At 36.7% G+C, this 17,801-nt stretch overlaps 1 protein-coding gene across 2 annotated transcripts in view; it reads left to right on the top strand.

Moving 5' to 3' along the window:
• ABCC4 (ATP binding cassette subfamily C member 4) overlaps positions 1 to 17,801 on the top strand; it is a 160,066-nt gene that overhangs the window by 28,794 nt on the left and 113,471 nt on the right. For both annotated transcript variants that reach the window (XR_008746841.1, XM_055801977.1), the window contains exons 7-13: positions 2,761 to 2,886; positions 5,711 to 5,960; positions 9,724 to 9,828; positions 14,111 to 14,200; positions 14,561 to 14,752; positions 16,263 to 16,357; positions 16,464 to 16,550. Coding sequence is in view for 1 of the 2 variants with exons in the window: in XM_055801977.1 (XP_055657952.1) it covers positions 2,761 to 2,886; positions 5,711 to 5,960; positions 9,724 to 9,828; positions 14,111 to 14,200; positions 14,561 to 14,752; positions 16,263 to 16,357; positions 16,464 to 16,550 (945 nt within the window). In the remaining variant the exon portion in view is untranslated. The remainder of the gene's footprint in view (positions 1 to 2,760; positions 2,887 to 5,710; positions 5,961 to 9,723; positions 9,829 to 14,110; positions 14,201 to 14,560; positions 14,753 to 16,262; positions 16,358 to 16,463; positions 16,551 to 17,801) is intronic.

The raw sequence follows: 17,801 nt of genomic DNA on the forward strand, positions 1-17,801 counted from the left end.
GTATTTTAAAAGTTAATCAGTGGCAATGTAATGTTGTTTGGGTTTTTCCCCCATACATTAACAGCCACTTGTTTGGATGCAATGCAAGGGAAAGAATTTGTTAACCAGAAAAAACTTCCTCCTGTTTGTGTGTGCACTGATCTTTGTGATGAGAAATGTGCAGTGAACAGGAGGAGTTAATGGAAAAACTGAAATGGATTCCAGCACCATAATGATGAGTGTGTTCACATGGCAGTTGCTGGGAATCTGCGTGGATTTAAGGAAATCAGCCTATGAAGAAGTAATTTAAGGATTAAAGCTTTTGCTAAAACCCAAGCACGCTCAGTGTGGCAGCTAATTTGTGCTATTGGTCAACATTGTACTTGTGACCCCATCTTGTAAACACATACATGTGCACCAGTTTCTGATGCAGGTGTTAGCTTCAGTGCTGTAGGAGTTTGCAGAAATGGGGTCAGTATCCTATGGAATGTATATGCTGTACTGTGCAGTATTGTTCTCTCCTGCACATGTACTAGAAGTTTTACAAAATACTCATGGCATAATACATTATTTGAGAAACAGTTCAATTACTAGACTGAAGACTATTTTATATCTATTTATTCACAAGAGCTCAACCCTTTCACTGCCTAGCCATGCAACTGTAATATTCTCATTTAAAGCCCTAATTTTTTTTTAAAAGAAAAATGGTGTGGAACTGTTGTGTCGGACATGATTAAACCCCACCAAATATGCTTCATGAGAGCAAAAAAGAATTCTGCAGCTTGCTTAATTTATAATGGCTATTAGTATCATAGAGGGGACTTCTCAGACACTTGAAGAATTTTCAGATTCTTTCCTATTGCACTTTTAAGCATGCTATGTGAGCATGTGTTTTCCAGTCATCCTAATCTGCATATACTCTGAACTTAGTATTCTTAAAATTGGGGACACGTTTTCCTCTGTTGTAAATGGCCATCACTGCACTGGAAGTCTACGTACTTTAAACCATCATATAGTATCTGTGAGACTGTGGCTTCTGGTATGTATGTACAAAATATGCTTTTTGCAATGTAAAGGAGTTTAACTTAAAAAAACCCAAACCCCCGCAAAACACAAAGAAAAATACACCCCATCCCCCACCTCTTGAACATTTTAAAGCAGTCTGAAAGAGGATGGTAACAATGATAACATTTCAGCAGCAAAACTGAAAAATTGGTTTATGAGAACCATAGCCTTTTTGATTCACACCGTATAAAAAAAGAAACTTCAGTTAACTTTATTGAATTGTCTTCAACCTTCTGTTATCTGGAGATCGAGCCTGGAAGTTAAGTCTGAAAGGTGACTCATTTCAGAAGACTGCAGGTGAGAACTGTTGTTCTCTGCTGCAGAGACATAACAACATGTGCTAAATTTTGCCTTTTGCAGTGGTGATGTGTGCATGGGGAAGAAATTATGAATTTTTATATCCTTTGGGGAATTGTTTTTCTTTTATTGTTTCTTCTTGAAAAAAGAAGAGAAGACTTAGCAAATATAATCTCGTTCCATGTCAGTACAGTTGGTTTAGGCTAAGCTGTCTTAATAAGAAGCCTTGATTGTATTAGGGCCAAATTTCTAAATTTCTTTTGTTAGTTTTCTTGTATAAATATTTCTTAATACCCTGCTTCAGCCATCCCAACATTTATGGAACGCTGATTCTGAGAAGATTTTTAAAATGACAAACAGATGCTTAAAATTCTTTCTACTTAAGTGCTTTAAACATGGCTACTTCTTCCAGAGCATCAGAGAAATCTTACAGGGGGTGGTTAAGCCAACAAAACCAAGCACCCCTTCTAAAGACCTTTTTTCTTTTTTTCATTTTTTTTCATTTTTTTCATTTTTTTTATTAAATATGATCTTTGAATCTTAACTTTCATTGATATATACAAAAATAAGTAATTTAGTAGGAAAACATACGTTTTATCAAAATAAGACCTACCATAGCTTACTATGTGCAAAGTATGTTTGTCTACATGAATGAATTCAGAATAGTAATGGGCTTTATTAGCATGGTTTATGCATTCATTACATGGCTTCTAACTTTCAGTGCTTTTTTCCCTAATTAAAACTGTGACTTTATTATTTAATTATATTTATATTTCCACTTTGTTCATCAGTGCAAATGTAATTTGGGACTAAAATAGATATATTTAGTGTTAATTACAATTAAGGCTTAAATATTATTTATTTAATAAACAAACACATATCTAGATTAGCTCTCCTAAATTATAGTTTATGTACTCTTACTAAGTAATCTTCGCTTCAACTAGAGTTAATCTTAAAAAGACACAAAGAGAGGCCAGTTTCTTTAACATCAAAAGAGCCTTATGAGAAGGGTTTTCATTTTGGCATTTCAAAACCATTTTTAGAAGTAATTTTTGGATTTTTGTGTAATTCTAAAATTAGTATTTGTAAATTTTTTTCATTTGAGGTTTTTTTTTGGTACACAGATATGTTGTTAAGGAATACTATGTGTTTGTGCAAGCCAATGTATAATTTTGAACATTGAATGAACTCACAGTTCCCTGAGAATAGGGAATACCAGGAAGCCAGACATCCTGAGGCTGTCTGCCCTGTATCAGCTTTTAGATACTGTTTTAGGAAGACCCTTTAATGCAATTACAATTATATGAATTCTCTTTACAAGTAAAAGCAAAACTTTCATTAATACAAGTATGTTGTGTGATCATAAATGGTCTCTCTTCTTTTGAGAATCTGAGAATTTTTACTTTGTGCTATTTACAGAAGCAAGACAGCTACCTTGACAGATGTCAGGATTAGGACCATGAATGAAGTCATAAGTGGTATGAAGATAATAAAAATGTATGCTTGGGAAAAATCATTTGCGGAACTTGTGAACAGTTTAAGAAGGTAATCCTGGAAAGATACAGCTTGTTATATGCTCTATATCTGTTTCCATTTTTTTACACGTCAATAAGCGCATTATTTTGTGCTTTGAAGTGCAATTTACTTGAACTTCTTGAGCTTTTCTTTTTTTAACCTTTCTATAGGAAAGGGAAGGAACTGAAATACATCCTAAAGGGATAGAAAAAGAAAAAAACCCTTTGATATTTATAAATTCTGGGGGTTTTATGCTTCCTTGCTTCCTTTTACGATTGTGTTTAAAAACAGTAACTAATACACTGTAGTAGTTTTAACAGCATCATCCTCACAGTCCCGTAAACTAATAGTAAGGAACCAATAAGCAGACCTTGCACTTTTGAGAAATATATGGAATCTGACTTTCTGTCCTAACTGATATCATCCTTCGGTAGTACTCTGCTTCCCTTTCTGCATTTTGAAGTATTGCTCAAGTCATCTGGGAAGGGTGGAGGAGGTAAAGACAGCAGCTCAGAAATTCCCTAGTTGTTGAACTGAGTTTGGTATCTTAAGACATTTTGTTTCACAAGTCTGTCAGCTTTTGATTGAAACTTATTATTAAATTCAGTTTTTCAATCAATATTTGTGCTTTTACTTGACATGTAAGAGCACTCAGTGCTAAAGAATAACTGTAGGAGTTCAGGTGCACATTTCTCATAATTTAATTTGCATTTTATGTCACTCTCCAGCATATGAGAGAGTAGAAGGTTGTTATCCTGCTGTAGATTCTCAGATTTTTAATTTTTTTAAAAATTTATTCTATTTGGAATTCCTTTTTTTAAAGGATTTTTTTCCTTTACATCCATATGCAGGCTTGCAAACTTCCTAATGTTCCCTGAGACATCTCTTCCCAAACACATAATCCTTTCCTCCTTCAGATTATAGGATCCTGTGATGATTGAGTGTTCTTGATTGATTGAAAGTTCTACTCTCTTGCATGTAGCCAGAGAGGGTATTTCTTTATTGAAAGCTTCCTCGATGTGTGTATTCACATTGCTAAACTTTAGATTTCCAAGTTCAGCACCTCATTGGTATGAGAGGCTTCCTTTTTAATGATGGGAGAGAAATAAACTCTTCCAAAACACATTTTGATCCCTCTTTCATTACTTTAACTGCACTGTGGAAAACTGTAGTTAAAATTCTTAAATTCAGCCAGGTGATTTATTGCCCAGTATTTCCACAGTGGCCCTTGGCAGTTGCTAAGACGACATCTGAACTCCTCCGCTGCTCTTTTTCCTGTGGCTGTCCATATTAGTTTCCTTTTATATAACTTGGTTTCTTCAGACAGTGTAATATATTATATACAGTCTGCAGGTAGGCTGTAATTTATCTGATGTTTATGGAGACTAGCACAAAGAACTTGCTAATTATCCACAGATAGTGAGAGGATTATTAAGGATTATTAGAGGGTGGGAAAAGAGTTTCATCCAGGATTGTAGAATTAATTGAATTAGACCCAGTTCAAATAGTTTACGTACAAATGTTCTTTCACTGCACTCTGGAGACCAGAGATTGTGAGCCCTTAAGCTGAAAAAAAGAAGTCTTTTTTTTTAAAAAACTCTTTGAAAGTCTGTCAATTCAGCCAATTTGGCAAGTATAGTGGGAAAGTTGCTTAACTAGTTTTCCAGTAGTGCATCCTGGATCCTTCTCTCCATTAAGGGAGGATTTAATTTACTTCAAATTGTATAATCATAACTTGAGTTTGTACTCTTAGTATATAGTTCCAAGTGGAAGCTAATCAAAATGATCAAGATTTTCCCTGATAATTGTCAGAATACTGCAAAGAGAAATTAGGAATTGTTTCAGTATTTTATATTCTGTATTATTTCAAGCAGATAAAATTAGAATATATGGGGAAGGAGTAAGTTATGGCTCTCTTGATAAAGAAAATAAATTATTTTAATAGAAGTTAAGCCTGATGGCATCCACATTGTAGATAGTGCAGTAATGTTTTGAGGATTGGACTTGATGAGTTATTTAGAAGTGGAAACTGAAATTTAACTGAAGTGGAAATTGAGAACATATGCATCAGCAGCTTTTCACTTGCTGGAGGGAGACTTGTCTGTCCATGCATTATTTCAATCACTATTTAGCTTGAATGATGGCTGGTAGAACAATTGGCCTCACAGATCAGTGTTTTCTGAATTATGAACCAGAATTCCTACAGCAAAAGAAGCCAGGAGCAAGGTCCAAATTGGGAAGGATTTATACTGAGATCAAAGGAAATACTGCAGATCCTGTGATCCAGCTTGAGGAGCAGCAGCTGAATAATAGCAGATACTTGGGCCATGGGTGAAGTCTTGATCATTTGGAAGTTGCCCTGTTTTTTCAACTGTAGAATATGTGTTGATCTTATCAGGAGCTTTGTGACTGAACTCTGCTGGATTTTGATATTGAAAGGATAAGGAGTTTGTGGGTTCTTGGCCTTTATACAGAGGTTTTCCCCTCTTTGCTGTTGTATAGAAGGCAGAAAGGTTCGAAGCAGATTAGAATCTGGATTAAAATACTAGTTTAACCAAAGAAGGAAAACCGGGTATTTTTGTTTTCTGTCTCTGAAAAATAATTCTTTTCTCTATCTATTAAGATATTAAATATAATAATTTTCCCCACACAATTTCTAAGCCTTTTAAATTCCCTTTTGTTATTTACCATATAACATAGTTTCTTTACAGTTCTTTACATATGAGTTGGAATGGTGTAAGGGGAGGAGAAAGGATATAAAATAAAATACTGAGAGTGGTTTTCCCTCATCCTATTGTTGAGGGCAACTGTAATGAGAGAAGTTGATGTGTTTGTTTATATTTTGCATTTTTAGGAAGGAGATTGCCATGGTTATGAAAAGCTCCTACCTTCGAGGACTGAACTTAGCCTCTTTCTTTGTGGCAAGCAAAATAACAGTGTTCATGACTTTCATGGCATATGTACTACTTGGCGAGGTTATATCTGCAAGTCGGGTGTTTGTTGCAGTGTCCCTGTATGGTGCAGTAAGACTGACAGTAACTCTGTTCTTCCCTGCTGCTGTTGAGAGAGTATCCGAGGCAGTGGTTAGCATACGACGAATCAAGGTATGGTTATTGATTTGAATGGTATGTGGATTTCTTCTCTTATTCTAACATTGTTTTAATGCCACCAACATAAGCAGCCTTATTTTAGTTTTGCAATTTAGGATTTTTAGTGAAATAACGTATTTTGAAAACTGAATGTGTTGCTGTTTATGCATGTACAAAACCATAGCATGCACTGTAGGGCAGGCTGGAATGTAGGAGAAAAGTGTACACGCAAAGAGATGGTGTAGACATTTTTGAAGAGGAACACACGTACAGATAAGCAGGTATGTTGTGATTGGGAGTTGGACGACAAAGCAGGCAGATGGGAGCTGTAGGATTCATATTCCATGTGCACTACACTACACTGTCAGCTATGGAGGACAGATGTGAGCCCTAGCTGGTGTCTTGTGGCTACTTTCAATACTGGAGTGAAGGCTCAAATTCAGTAAGGGTGAACATGAGTAATTCTGCTGGTTTTGGCAGATGGACTTAATTTTGTTTGGTTTGCTGCGTTTAGTATGAGTGTGAATAAAATAGTCATGTTTGCTGTATGTCCGAGTACTTTAGCATAAATGGCAAGAGCAAAAGACTTAAATGCAAAATCATTTTGAATTTAAAACTTAAAAAATCCCAAATTGTCAGGTTATCGAAATACAGAATTAAAGCATGCCAGGCATTTCAGAACTTAATTTTGCAAAAATCCCAGGTTAATCTTGTCTAGAATAGGGATGACAAACATGTTAGATGTCATAGTGTCACTATGCCATTTGTTGATGAAAGTAGCTAAAAATGTCCTATTTTATTTACTTCTCCATATGCTTGAATATAATAAATCAGGTTTTTTGTTGATAAATTTTCTACTTGTACTGTCTGCACAAAAACCTATGTATTAAGCAGGTAATCTTTGCACTTCAAAGAAGTATATTTGTAAAAGTTGATGCAAATGAAGTTAGAAAAGGTTAATGTGTGAAAATTATGACCACAGCAATATTGTAGGCATTAACATTTATTATTACTGTTTAAACTAAACTGTGGGACAGGAAAGAAGTGCTTGAGCTATTGCATGTTGCACACTGTCTCTTCTGTACTCTCATATACCCTGTGTCTAGCTGCAGGGCAGTGCTCTTTCAAGGGATCTTTCAAGCTGTGCAGGTTGAGAGGCATCGATGGCGGAAAAGGATGCCTTAGGAACAGAATGGGACTTGACCAGAGTCAGTGACAATAGGTTCCTTGTTTTTTCCTCATGTCTCTGTTTCCAGCATTTCCTTGTGGTCACATGATCTTGCTTCTGATAGTTGGCTCCAACTCCCTTGCACTTAATGATTCCTTGAGGATGCTCCAGAATAGAGGTTCACTGGACAAAGGATTGTCCTAATCAATCTGTAGCATCCTCAATGCCATCATTGACTTTTTAGATTCCATTTCCCAAACTGTTTCAGGGTTGGACATTTTACTACTGAATGACAAGGTGCTTGCTGACCAAAGATGTGTTATTGAAATGGAAATACAAGTGGAAAGGAATTAGGAGAAGAGAGTAGGAACTACATAAAAAATTAAGATGATGGCTAGGTATATTTGGGTAGAACTGAATTATTATTATTATTTTTTTAAGAAGGTGCTTTCTCTTAGATTTTGTAGAACAAGTGAGGTTTCTGCACTGATCTTAAAAGTACACTGAGATGGAGAGAAGGAAGCAGGAGATTCTATGCTTCAGGTGACAATAAAGAACAGTAGTCAGATGGAGAGTAGTAGCTTTTCCTCCATAATCATACGTACATAAGAACTGTGTGGCAAAAAGAATAATGGTCTCCTTATTGTGGTTTTCACGTAAGCTGTCTTTTCTGAGCTAGTCTGAGACACATCTGAGAGCTAGTCTGCATCTTTTCTTGAAGCTTATTCATGCTTTTGTGGTGGAGCGATAGGCCCAAGGTCCTCTTGTGAAACTAGGTGAGAGTGGTTGTTTCTGCCAACGTGCAGAAAAGAGGGTAAGTTTCAGCTGGGTACAAAGGATACAGGTTTCTCTTTCAAAGACACAGTCGTAGCTCAAGCTAATACTTGCTTCTCAGCATCCTGTGGATGGTAGCAACTTTATTTTTCTCTGCATGAAAGATTATTAAGTACAAAAAGAATGGAAAAATGTTTTAAGGGAACTTAAAAGAGTCTCTAAGGCTTAAGTTATTTATTGCATGTGGAAGTTTTATTTCTAGTGTTGATTTTTTCCCACACTGTTTAGAATTCATAGTGTTAAACTGTAGAAATTTTTTCTTCATTTGTACTAGCTTTATTTGAAATCTTCCATATGTGATACAGTAACATTTTTTAGTTAAATGGTTAGCTAGGATTATACCTGGAATAAATGTAACTGCTAGAGAGAGAAATTCCTGGTAAATGCAGAAACAATGGGAGTCTGATTCCTTGCTTGTAACTGCTGTGGTATTCAGCCATCATCTAAGTCTAAATCACACTTCTGAGGTCTTCTCTCAAGACACACCCCCCAGTACTGATTTAGGCTGTCCTAGGAATTTCTTTCCCTCCCTGCCACTCTTTTATTCTGAGTTCTCTTCTACACACATTAGCCATTTGGGCCTTCCTATCTAAAGCAGCACTCAGCAGTATTCACCTGGCCAGAGAGCTCAGGCATGTGTGGCTTTACACTTTTGCCCTTCGGTTGAGATATGTGTATACATGCATTGAGTTTGCAGACTGCTGCATTAAAATGCTTGACTTCTCACTGTTCTCTGAAATCATACCCGCCAGCTGGAGTTTGAGCAGTACCTCTGCCTGTTAACACCTAGCAGCACTCTTCCTGCCCTCCCATGGGTCCTGCCATCTTCCTTCTGCTTCTTCTTAGTTACTGACTTCTGTAAGTCTTCACTGGCTATCTCATAATCTGCAGACTGTTAGCTTAGTACTTGTTAAATAGTCTAGGCTTCTAAGATCAAGACCATCCTTCTTTTCTCAAAATACTGTCTGCTAGAGCCCATTTAAGATCTTTGTGCTCTGTGATTCAGAGCACAATAGAATTTTTCTGGTTTTGTCTTAAAATTGTGGTAACTGTTATCCTTGAAAGTTTTCTCTAGAATTTGCCCCTTGCCTTTCTAAATGTGTTTGAGCTATTTAAAACATAGCATCAGGCAAGGTGTGCTAGAAGTATGGCTGTGGTACAAAAGTGCACATTTATGCAACTTGAAGGAAATGTTCTCTGACTGGAATGTAATGTACAGTAGTGAAAGTGCAGTGAAGCAGTTATGCAGATGTAAGCAATTTTTTTTTTGTTAATTCCATGGACTTTAAAAGGAGGAGAGGTTCAGATAGTTTTCCACAGCCTTTTTGTTGCTTGAAGAATGCTTAATGAGGACAGTAGATGGCTCATCATTCTTCCAAGCAAAACAATGTAAGCCTTTACAGTCAGCAGTGGAATGATAAGGTGTTGCATTGAGGGTTTCACCTTTTCTGCCTGGGAAGAGGGTGTAAAACAATTGCAAGATTTGTCAGTGTTTCAAGGAAAAGATAGGGTGGGTTCTTAAAGTCTATTTGATTCAGGAACTGAGTTCTGTATTAAATCTGCACTTCTGTTTTTTTTGCAGCGGGGTACAGTTAGCTAGTTAGAGGTAACTGTTGAAGTTGTGCATTGCTTTGGAAATATAATTTCTTGATCAGTTTGTGGTTGGTTTTTTTCCCCCCATAATTACTGTTCTGTATGCTGCTGTCAAAAACGTGCTTGGGTTCATTTCCCATTCTCAATCTCACATTAGGCAATATCCTGTGCTTTTATTTGCAGAACTTTCTGATACTTGATGAGGTCTCACACTTCAAGCCACAGCTGCACGGTGATAATGAGAATGTCATTCTTCATGTTCAGGATTTGACTTGCTATTGGGATAAGGTAAATTTACTTCTACTAAATGTAAAGTATATTGGTGCTGCTGGCATTGTAAGTTTAAAAAAACAGTATGTCCATGTATTCCACCTTTTGTGTATGGGAATCCTTTTAGTATGTTAAGCTATCTCTGTAGAATAGTACTGCAGACACTTATCAAGTGCATCTTAAAATTCAGAATATTATACAAAATGAAAATCTGTGCATTTCTATGTGAAAATATCTCTTGTTACTCAACAGTGTTGTATTGTAGCTGAGATACATTGGAATTAAGGACAGACAGCACAGTAAGGTGGGCCTTAGCACATGGGTTTTTTTCTGTGAACTGAATGCTGATCGGTCTGTTGGAACCAGTACAATATTATACTCAGATTTGGAAGCTTTAGAATCTAGTCTCCATGTATTTGTTACTCTGTGTATTTTAATTAAGACTGTTCAGCTACAAATTTTTCTCTGTTTAAAATGCACCAAACCCACCAAAATTACTAGAAAAAGGGACAATACACAGGTGGTAAATCTATTCTGTATCCTTTCCTGTAAGAAATGCAAAAGCTGACTGTTCTTTCTGTTTTGAAACTGGAATTGCAATGGAAAGCAGCAATTTGTGGTGAATTATTGGAGCTATTACGAGCTGCCAGTATGCTTGCACAGGGGAGGCTCCAGTCTCTATAAGAAAGGCTGGAAGCTCTAAAAATGAATTTTGCATATAAATGTAACGCAAAGAAGACGTCACGTATTTCCCTTTATATACCCTCTTCCCCTACCTGTGCTGTGTCCCAAGGAAGATATACCTACTACTACTACTCAGCTACAAAAGAAAATTGCTATATTATTGTGCTTTATTTTCTCAGTTATCTCTGTGACATAAACCTTTCTGAGGCATTGAACAAATTTTTAAAAATCAATGTATATGAAAAACTTAACAGTGAATATATTATAATGCAAAATGGAATGTATTTATTAGTCTGTTTTCTTCCCAAACCAACATCGGTACCACTGTTAACAGTTTATAGGAAATGGTTGCATAATATGCCCATAAAATACCACCTTTTTTTTTTTTTTTGTTCATTGTTTACATTGTAAAAAAGCAGGGCAGCATGACTGGAATTACTGGTTTCCTTTCTTTCAATTTAAAAAACCCTCAAACCAACAAACTAGCCACAAAACTGTTAACGTAATTTTCACTTTGGTGTTTAATTGCAGTGTGCATGGGAGAACAGTTCTCCCAGAACTATTAAGAGCTGCTCCAAAATTATATACTCTTACAATGATGCAAAGTAGTTTTATAGAATTGCTCACTGAAAATGAGTTCTGAGAGAAAGGAGTTACAAAAGGAATAATAAAAATATGCTGTCCTTTGTCAAGGAAGTAACTTAGCTTGGTACCCTGACCAGGTTTCCCAAGACTCTTTGCATATTTCTACAGACACTGTACAGGTGGATGATATTTTTTCATTCTTACAGATTGTGTGCCGAAAGAGATACTGGAAAAAAAATAACAACTCACAAACCCAGAATCACTGGAAGTAAAAAAGGGATTATTAGCTAGACTTTTAGGAAAACAACCTAACATGGTGTATTACAATTTATCAAAAGATAAACAAAACCAATTAATTTATGGTCACAGTCTTGTTTTACTCAGGCAAGTATTATCTTGAGTCCCACAGGCTAGTCTGATACCAGCATGGAACTACAGATTCTTCAGTACAGGTTTTTACTGATGTGCCTTGAGTTTACAGAACAGTCTGTCTGCACAACTGAACAACTTCAGATTTAAAATTCAAGCATTTGCACAGAGGCCAAATTCATCCCTTGTAATTTTAGTCACTTAAAGAGCCTAACTAGCATAGTGCTTCTGTGCAGTATATGATCTCTGTATCCCTCAGATGGAATGAATTGCTTCTTTCTCTTGACTGTAGGACATGTAAGGTCTGCCCAAGCTCACCCAAGGAGTTACTGCCCCTTGGAGGGGGGTCGGTTTTGTGTCATTCTTCCTCACACGCTGTGTCTCTGTACCGTCCCTTGTTGCTGGTGGTAATGCTTGTATGTACGACCTTGTGATGAACCAGTTCAGAGGGATAAAGCAATAGAGAATGAAATCCTTTCAATGTGATTTGCTTTCTGGTAGCTGAATGCTGTGAACAACTCATCTGCAAGGTTAGGCAAGAACAAGTGGCAGAAGAAGGGAAGTGAAAGACACAGATAGTTGACAGGGCAACAGGGGAGCTGAGACATTTGTGGTAATGAGCTGCAGATGAACTTAGCTGTAGTATTAGTCTGTGCTCTAATTAAAGTGCCTCAGTTTAGTGCCTAAAAATAGGTGTGAGGAATTCAGGACAAATTGTCTTTAATTATAAGGAATGCTCTTCTGCAAAAATACTGTGCCCCTTAGGTATTTGTGATCATGCTGTGTGCTTGCATTACTACATTTGTATAGGGGCTGTGATATCTTACAATACTGCTTTAATAGGGTGATAGTTTAAAAACTTTTTTGAATTTTTCTGTAATGTTTTTAGGCTGTTATAGTATCTTTTTTAAAAAAACTGAGTGTGACAGGAAATATCTGTGTGCTCTTGTGAGCACAGAAGCACAACCTCAAGAGGTCTGAGGAAGAGCCTGTGTGTCTGAAGGTTTATTTACTTATTCCATATAGACTAATTGATTTAATAACAGATATTTTCTCTTCCTACACACTTTGCATTAAAAAAAAAAAAAAAGTTTTGGCTGCCATAAGTTGGTAGGGTTCCCCAGACCTTAGCGCTACCTGAGCACCTGAACTGTGTACTCTGGACTAAGAAATCAAATTCATGGTAAAATGCTGACTGGGATGGGAGTGAAAAAAAGGAAAAAAGCCCCGTTGATGCCACCTTGTGGAAATTAATAATAGCAACAAAAGTAGTGCAGAGTTGCACAACTTCAGCAAGGTTGTGTTCTGACAGTGTCACTCTGACTTTATGTGAAGACTCTGATGCTTCTTCGAGGTGGGAGCTGTGATAGGGGATGTGCAGCGTTGTGCTCTGGGTATGGTGCTGTCTGAGTATTTCTCCTGGTATGAGTGGACATGTGCATGCTAGGCCCAGCTCTCCCAGCCATCATAGGGGGGAGGTGCATACAGGATGGATGCTGTACCCATGTCTCTCCAAAATAATTTGAAATTAGTTGCAAGCTTCCACTTCTCACAGTCCCAGAACTTGGTCATGCAGCATCTTTCAGGCAACGTTAGGTGGTGGCCTCTTCAGCCTCTTGAGCTTCAAAGGGTGGCTGGAAATTGTAAGCAGTCTGCAAGCTGTTAAGAGGTAGAGTAGATGTTCTTCACCTTGTTCTTCTTTCTTGAAGCTTAAGGCTGGGGTTTCATTTTGTCCTTTAATAGAAATACTTTTTTTTTTTAAATGCCTGTATTTTCCTGTCTGCATTTTAGTGCCAGTCATGCTTAGTGTGGTCTAAGATGCATGTAAAGGCAGATCCTGTCGCAAGGGTGTTTTGCCTTAATGAGAAGGAGCTGCACCAGGCCCTTAGGAATTGCAGTTTAGCATAGCTATTAAGGACATGAGTATCCTTTCTTTTCACAAGAAATAGGTATTTTTACAGCCTTGATAGGAGAGGTGCAAAATATGTTGGGAAATAAGCTCTTATCAGTAATGTAACATAAAGGATAGGCATACTAAAAAAGAGTATTAAACAAACAATCTTAGGGTACTGTATTTTCACATAAATAGCCCAGTATGTTGTCTGCAAAAAGTCTCTGAGAATCCATGATATACAAGATGAAGTTATGTAAAATCAAACAGCATTTTTCTATTTTCACTTCGGATAGAGGTTTGACTGGAGGAAACACAGACCTGACTTTCCCGGGGTTCCGAGAGACCTTCAGTTCTCCCTTTTTCCAGCATTTGTCCAGCCGCTCGGAGTTGCTGGGCATGCTGTTCTGGGGCATGAATACCAGTGCAATGGCCAGCAGAGAGCTTCTGTTTCCAAGGCTGGCACCCCAACCTTGTGCTGAGCTGCAGTGAGGATGCATGGGCTTTGAGGAAGCACCGCTTCTGCTGCCTTTGGGTTCCTTATTCCTTGAACACTGTTTTAGCTGTGTTACTTATTTGTGGTGAGGGATCAGGGTCTTTCAAAAGTGTTTGTGAATTACTGAAGAGGCAAACTGTATGCCTGAAAATATGGTGGGCATACGGGTTGCTAATTTATTGTGATTTATGTGTATTGTTCTCTGTTTCTAAAGAGTTGTTTTGATGATGCCTGTTTCATTACTGAGGAAGCCTAACTTTTTCTCAAATCCGTAGAATTCAGAGAGCCCGGCACTTCAACAACTTTCATTTACTGCCAGACGAGGGGAATTATTGGCTGTAATTGGTCCTGTTGGAGCTGGAAAAGTAAGTCTTAATGTTTACTCCATTCTTTGGGGGTTTTATGACTCTACTAAACGTGACTAGAAGCTTGAAAATGTATAGTTCCTTTCTGTGTATAATGCAACACTTCACATCAAGATACTGGCATTCGAGAAGAGCAGATGTCCTTGGGGTGGGGAGGAGGTGGTTCGGAGCTAAACAGTACTGTACTTTTTGTATGTTGCTTCTAGGCTGCATGTAAAGGGTACTTGTGCTCTTCTGCTGTTAACAGTAGTTTGAGTGACAGGGTGAAATAGGTCATCGTGCCAGTAAACACTACTTGGTCTCTGTGACGTCCATAATGCAATCAAACTTTTCAATTTTCATTTTTTTAATCTTTTCCAGTCTTCACTCTTAAGTGCAGTGCTTGGTGAGCTGCCTAAAGACAAAGGTTTGATAAATGTTACTGGAAGAATTGCCTACGTTTCTCAGCAGCCTTGGGTATTTTCTGGTACAGTAAGAAGTAATATACTGTTTGACAAGGAATATGAGAAAGAAAAATATGAAAAGGTTTTAAAAGTCTGTGCTCTTAAAAAGGTATGGTTTTCTCTTTTTGTGTTTTATTTTCACAATCTTTATTTTTTTTTAGTATTCTTTCAGACTTGTGGTATGTGTTGCATAATATATAAATTGATTATTTATATCATGTAAAACAAATTCTGTCACTGAACAGAAATAACGTGTAATTACTTTTGATGTCTGTAAGCACATTCTTGTAATTCCTAAAACTTTCACTAGAGGGGGTTGTAGCTTATGTGAGGGACAGGCAAATTTGGAAAAAGCTATTGCCAGTTATTTAATTTCATAATCACATTTAGCCCTTTTTGCTGGTACTATGGTAGTGTGTGTTTAAATGTAATAAAAGGTGGAAAACAAATGATCAAGCTAGCGCTATTTATGACTTCCATTTTGTAAATATCCTACATAATTTCTTTAAAATAAATATCTCTTATGTCCTGTAATACGTATTACCAACTGCTATCAAAAGAACTTTAATGCTGTATATTGGAGAACTTGCTGAGCCCAAGCAGTCTTATGAAAAAAATATTTTTGAAAAGTCTGTGTGCAAAGGAGATTTTAACATGAGATACAGAAGACGATTAAGCCAGATTTGTGAAGAAACAGACATTTTGCTTGGCAGCTAAAAAGGTTTTTATGCAACATGTTACGATATTCCTGTCAGCAGTGACACAGGTGAAAAACAGATGGTGACTGTGATGAAATTTTTTTGCAAGGTTTTTACACATGGTACATAGAGTTTTAATATCTCCTGCTGATATTCAGTCATATGCTGTTGTCTAAACTTAAGATTTTAGTGACTTTAAAAGACAGCAAGCTGCATTTAAAAAAAAACCCACTTCATATTTGATGGCAGATTTCCTTTCATAGATTACTCTCAAATATATGTATCTTACAAAAGCTGTGAATAAGCTTTTGGAATACATTTTATAGCTTAATATAAAACTTCTGGTTTTGCTGAATAGGAAATACAATATGACACGGAATGCCATAATTTTTTTCTAGTACTCATAGTCCCACGCCTAGTTAATTAGCCAAATTTCTGTGATGAATGTTGTGGTTATTTCTCTTGGATACAGTAAGAATAAAAATAATACAGTTCTTAGGGACATTGGCAAGATAATTTACTGATAATACAGTTTTATTTATTGTGACAGTCACTTCAGAAAATCAAACTAAAAATTATTTATTTTTTACTAGAACGTGATTTTCTGAATCACCAGCAAATGTTCCTTGTAACACTAAGAACAGTAGTGCACTTCCCTCTGGCAAAGCTGTAGAAAAAGTGACCTTTAAGATCTCACGTATTTCCCCTGCTTTCTTAATTATCTTTTGCTGAAGGTACAAAGTCATAAAGTAACTGTGGATATTTCATTTAGTTATAAATCCCTGTATTTTAATGTGAGATGATAAATTAATACTTTTCAAATAAGAAAACATTATGTTGAAGCATCTTTGTCGGTCTTTGAAGTTAAAATGATTATAAATAAATAAATAAATCTTGTTATCTGTTCTTTCATGTTCACAGGACTTGGAATTATTAGCAAATGGTGACCTAACAGTAATAGGAGATCGTGGAGCTACACTGAGTGGGGGACAGAAGGCCCGTGTAAATCTGGCCAGGCTAGTGTTTTTTTCTGTTTCTAAAATTTACAAATTGTCAGGCTTTAGTGACCAAAGGAAACAAATGCAAGACTTTGTGAAACTAACTTTTCTTTAAACCTTTTAGAGCTGTGTATCAGGATGCAGATATCTATCTTTTGGATGATCCGCTGAGCGCAGTAGATGCTGAAGTTGGAAGACATTTGTTTGAAAAGTATGTTACTGCTTTATTTTAATTTAAAATGCAATTGTTATCTTCTATTTCCTTACAGAAAAACTTGAGAAGGCGTTTTTGGGAAGATGGGTCTCTTCACAAAGCTTTAATGCATTTACTTTCTGCATTTATTTTTACATGTTTGGAAGACACATGGGTTTTTTTCCTGTGTGTTTCTTTCATTTCATTCTTTATCTTTAAAAGCCCTGTAAAAGTTTGTTTTGAAGATATTATAATTAGAATTATTCTTAAGGGAATATATGCCATTTTCTTGAGGAAAATGTCAGATTTTATACATGAGTATTGGGGCTTACGAATATTGGGTTTTATGAATATTAGTAATGCAGGGCAGGTTTTTAAACAACTTCGTAGTTTGCTGCAGCTTTATTTGTGTAGGAATAAGCGCTTCATTCAAGTGGCTAAAGAAAAGCACAGAACTGTCTTAGATTCTTGAGTGATTTTGCATTTTGGTTCTTGAATGGTTGGCATTTCTCTCAGGTAGGTGAAACAGGGAACCGTGGCCTGCAAAGTAGATTATGGAGAGCAGAAATAGAGGAGAAGAGAATGTATAAGCTTACTGTGAAAGAGGTAATGGACCTTCCTCCATTCCTGAAGAAATAGGAGAGGATTCATTAGAAGTCAGGTTCCCTTCTCAATAAATTTCCTTTTCTCCGTCTCTCTCTCCTTTCAAATTGCCTAATCTATGGCATATAGTGAGTAGGAGCATAACCCAGTTATTCCCAGCCAGTATTTCTTCCTTGCTTCTTCATAGCCTGTCAGCCTAGAATTTATTAGAAGTAGAAGGAAAAACTCCTGTTGACTGAATTCAGTGGGCTTTGGTTGAAGCCTTAAATGAGAGCATTTTCTTGAGCATACTTACATCCTTTAAATTCCATGCTCCAAATACATGAATTAACCCTCTTCTGCACCCCTAGACAATCATAAAAACTTGTCTTAAAGAAATGGTTGCAGAATTTGCGTTGACTAGCATGGCATGTGTGTTCTTTTTCCCTGTGCGGTGAGGAAGCTTTTAGTATCTGAATTTGAAAATTGTACATCCTATTGATGTTTGCAGTTTCAGATCTAGAGATCACTCTGAAACCCATCAACGTTTTGCTTATTTTATTGATTTCTTCAAATGGCTACTGTTTGTTTCCATCAGCCACTACAGAGTAAGAGTTTTATGATGCATAGCTTTATGTTCATTATTCTGTGGAGGATCATTTTTACCTGCCACAATTGATAGATGGA

This window comes from Falco peregrinus, chromosome 4, assembly GCF_023634155.1.
Source record: "Falco peregrinus isolate bFalPer1 chromosome 4, bFalPer1.pri, whole genome shotgun sequence".
Lineage (NCBI taxonomy): Eukaryota > Metazoa > Chordata > Aves > Falconiformes > Falconidae > Falco > Falco peregrinus.